This window comes from Gracilinanus agilis, chromosome 4, assembly GCF_016433145.1.
Source record: "Gracilinanus agilis isolate LMUSP501 chromosome 4, AgileGrace, whole genome shotgun sequence".
Taxonomy (NCBI): Eukaryota; Metazoa; Chordata; class Mammalia; order Didelphimorphia; family Didelphidae; genus Gracilinanus; species Gracilinanus agilis.
The window spans coordinates 262,948,543-262,952,621 of NC_058133.1; the positions used below are offsets into that span (position 1 = coordinate 262,948,543).

General features: G+C 46.0%; 1 protein-coding gene across 1 annotated transcript; it reads left to right on the top strand.

The window, feature by feature from the left end:
* Positions 1–267: 267 nt before the first annotated feature.
* Positions 268–3,163, top strand: RPL10A (ribosomal protein L10a). Its single transcript, XM_044671799.1, has 6 exons — positions 268–323; positions 1,009–1,083; positions 1,392–1,472; positions 1,822–1,970; positions 2,461–2,633; positions 2,938–3,163. The coding sequence occupies exons 1-6, from the start codon at positions 319–321 to the stop codon at positions 3,106–3,108; spliced, it is 654 nt and encodes a 217-aa protein (XP_044527734.1). The 5' UTR covers positions 268–318; the 3' UTR covers positions 3,109–3,163.
* The last annotated feature ends 916 nt before the right edge of the window (positions 3,164–4,079 follow it).

A 4,079-nucleotide genomic window follows, 5' to 3' on the forward strand; every position in this document is an offset into this window, starting at 1 on the left:
CTCTCCACCCTCGCATCCTCCTTTGGATCGGGGTTGGGGAATACTCCCTTCACACCAGAGAGATAAGGGTGGGTCGTAATCCACTCAACAAGCACCAACTAGGACGCTGGTGGTGGTAAGGCGCAAGTTCCCGAAGTGCGCGTGCGCACCTGGTCCCACCCCACTCCGTCTACGTCTGGCACGTTTCTCCTAAAGGCACTATTCGGGGCGGGTTCGGCTAAACTCCAGAAGTGGCTCTCGCGAGATTTGAGACCATATTTGAAGTCCCGCAACGAGATTTTTGTTCTTTTCCCCAGGCTCGTTACACAGTGAGCAACCATGAGGTAAGTTTTCTCTCCCCTGCTGCTAGGCCTCAGTTCCATCTATGTCCATCCACACCCTTGGGCGCTGAATTTGATTCAGGATACCCGCCAGGGCCTCCGGAGAGATTAAGTTAGGCCTTCCGCTGGCCAGTATCAGCCCCTGCCCAGGCCTAGGCCCCACGCTCTTAACTCCCCTCCCCCCCATGGCGCCGCGGCGGTTAGCGCGTGTGAAGGCCGAGCTCTCTTTGTGGAGTGCGGCCGAAGGACAGAACACTCCTAGGAGCGCATGAGCCCCACGTTCCCTCCTGCCGGCGGGGAGTACCGTCCACATGGGAAGGCCCCCCCACTCCCTTCCGGCGACTGCTGGAAGCCACCTGGCAGCCTAGCCAAACTTCCGGGTGTATAAAGGGGGACCCCTATGGTTTTCCCTACCTGTATTCACCGCATAGTTAGCTCACATCCAAAGTGTTGCTGCTACTTGGGCCCAACTCTTTTGTCAGAATGCCACTTGTTGCGTTTTTGTTTTTTTTTACTACTTCCGAAGCCACAATTTGCTCGATTGTGGGGCGGCTGGCTGCGTTTATGCAGCCTCTAGTAATGTAAAATGTCGGATTATTGTATTTTAAAAGACCTTGGCTCCTAGTGTTTTGTAAGGCCTGACAGTGATGTCAACAGAATTTAACCACATTTCTCTTGTGTTCTGCAGCAGCAAAGTCTCTCGTGATACTCTCTATGAAGCTGTGCGAGAGGTCCTACATGGGACCCAGCGCAAACGCAGAAAGTAAGTATTAATGTTTTTCTTTGTTTTGGGCTTGGGTGGTATAATGGGCCTGAAATCAAGAACCTGAGTTAAAATCCAGCTTCAGATGCTTACTAGCTGTGTGATCCTGGACAGGTCATTTAACCTTTTTGGCCTGTTTCTTTTTACGTAAAATGGGGGTAGACAGGGTTGTGAGCATTGCTTGAGTTAATAATTGTAAAGTGCTTAGGACAGGTTCACACATAAGTATTATAAATGTTTAGCTAGCAAAAAAATGTTTTTTATTAAAGGAAAAAACATTGATCTAATTTTTGTTCACATTCTTAAAGGTTTTTGGAAACTGTGGAGCTGCAGATCAGTCTGAAGAACTATGATCCCCAAAAGGACAAACGTTTCTCTGGCACCGTCAGGTTGGCACCGTATTGAGTACACCCAGCCCTCAGTCTGTTCCTGACTCCTTCCAGTCTCTTGATTTGAAGAGGAAGGGGAGTCAAGTGCAGCACTGATTGCCAGGGTAGTTCAGACCCCCTGCTTCAGGCAGGTGAGGCTGAACGGACCCCCACCCTGGGTCTTAAAACATGAGGGGAGGCAAGGGGAGGCCTTTGGCCAAACCTGCCGGCTAGTTTGAGAAGCCAGACTAGCTGCTGGTGGATATGAATTCAGGATCTGGGTAAGGCTCCCCTGGCCACAGTCCCAGGCTTCTCCCTCTTCCTCTTCAGGCTTAGAGTTACCCATGATCTATTCCTTTGTCTTTTTCAGGCTCAAATCCACACCCCGACCTAAATTTTCTGTGTGTGTCCTGGGAGACCAGCAACATTGTGATGAGGCCAAGGCTGTAGAAATCCCCCACATGGATATTGAGGCCCTGAAGAAGTTGAACAAGAACAAGAAATTGGTCAAGAAACTAGGTGTGTGGAATTAGCATGTTTGGGACCTCCAGGCAAGAGATAGTCAGGAAAAGGAGATGAGGTTTTTATCTGATGTCATTTTTTAAGATGTGGGATAGAAAGATAAAATGTAGATAGTATGGTGCATTTGAAATAGATTTGGTGGACAAGTCAGTTTTTCTGGGTCTCCCAATGGCTAGACTAGTTCTCTTCAAAGGTTCTGATACTTTTACATCCCCCCCCCCCTTTTAAGGAGTTTGCAGCATAATTGGGGGTACTAAAGTTCATGAAACAATTAAACCTGTGCCGCCATTTAGCACTAATTACTGGTATTGAGTTTCTGAGACTTGAGTTTTACATTAAAGGATCACCTTTAAAAGTCTTGGTCAGGGGGTTGAGTTGACTAAATGTACTGCTTGGTCCTCATTCTGCCTCCCTCCAGTGTTTCCCTGGCTCTTTTTTGTGGTGAGTTGTGCTAATGCTAATCCAAAAACTATGGTTTTCTCAATAGCTAAAAAGTATGATGCCTTTTTGGCCTCCGAGTCCTTGATCAAGCAAATCCCTCGAATCCTGGGTCCTGGTCTGAACAAAGCTGGCAAGTTTCCATCTCTGCTCACCCACAATGAGAATATGGTGGCAAAGGTCGATGAGGTTAAATCTACTATCAAGTTCCAGATGAAGAAGGTATGGATAAAGTTGTAGCCATATCACCTTGCTTTGCTGGTTGGTAAAGGATATTTCCTCTCATTCAGAAATTAAGTGTTTTTGAAATGCAGATTATTAAACTTGAAGGAATTACCCTGAGCTTTGAAGGGAGCTAAGAGATTGTGAGAGGGAGCATTCCAGCTTTTATAGCAAGGAGACTCATGTCTTCCAGTTGTGACTGTGCTTGAAGAAGAGAGGACTGGTCTGTCTTATGATTATCCCCCCATCCCCTGATCATCAGATCCTGCTAACTATTACCAATTTGCCCGGCCTCCTGTTTTAGGTGCTGTGTTTGGCAGTGGCTGTTGGCCACGTGAAGATGACAGATGATGAGCTTGTCTACAACATCCATCTGGCTGTCAATTTCCTGGTTTCTCTGCTAAAGAAGAACTGGCAGAATGTGAGAGCATTGTATATCAAGAGCACCATGGGCAAGCCCCAGCGTCTGTACTAGATCTACATGGCGGAAGCTGCTAATGAATTAATAAATGGCGGAAGCTGCTAATGAATATTTTGTGCTGTGAGATTACTGGGGGGAATATGGGGACAAGGGTTACAAGTAAAGATGGAATGGTAGCCATAGAAGTTATCCACTCATTCAAGCATCACTGAAAAAAAGGGAAGGACCTAGTGGGGGCCCCCTTTCCATTGCTGAAATATTTTATCCTTTCCTGGTAGGATGGAGGAGTAAGCAACTAACAGACTGTTTCCCTTGGGTGGCTCAGTGGATGCAAAAGACCTGAGTTCAAACTCAAGAATACCCCAAATGGGGGCTGCTGGGTAGCTCAGTGGATTGAGAGTCAGGCCTAGAGACTAGAGATCCTAGGTTCAAATCCAGCCTTAGACACTTCCCAGCTGTGTGACCCTGGGCAGGTCACTTGACCCCACATTGCTCACCCTTCCCACTCTTCCACCTAAAAGCCAATACACAGAAGTTAAGGGTTTAAAAAAAAAAGAATACCCCAAATGAAGTCATTAAGACAAGGTATACATGACTGGGAAAACTTCATGATGCATGTTAGTAGCTCAGTCTTGAATAGAAGTGATAGTTAAGCATTGCCCACAGGTGTTTTGTATTGAAAAATCTTCGAAATAAGTATTTCTACTCCCTTTATAACATAAGACCTATTGCTTTTTTGGGCAATGGTTATAGGATATTCCCTACAGAGCCTGGGGAAAAGTGGAGTGGAAGGCAAGGGCTCCATAATCAATTCTATCAACTGAGCTGAAATTGAGCCCCGAGAGCCATAAAGTATATATAGTCCAAAAGTATTTTTTTGTCAAGTGCTAGATAGGAAAAAAGGTTAAACCTATAAAATCCTCAAAGAAACTTTAAAACCTTCATTTTTCTCTACCTCCCTAGTCTTATGGGGGAAACCAGGGAAATAAACTCAAATATTATTTGTGGGTTCAGTGGGGTCGATA

What these genes read in the sequence shown, in the direction of transcription:
- RPL10A (XM_044671799.1), top strand. An exon ending in ACCCAGCGCAAACGCAGAAA is followed by an intron (nt 1,084 to 1,391) that starts GTAAGTATTAAT and finishes ACATTCTTAAAG; the next exon opens with GTTTTTGGAAACTGTGGAGC. An exon ending in TCAAGTTCCAGATGAAGAAG is followed by an intron (nt 2,634 to 2,937) that starts GTATGGATAAAG and finishes CTCCTGTTTTAG; the next exon opens with GTGCTGTGTTTGGCAGTGGC.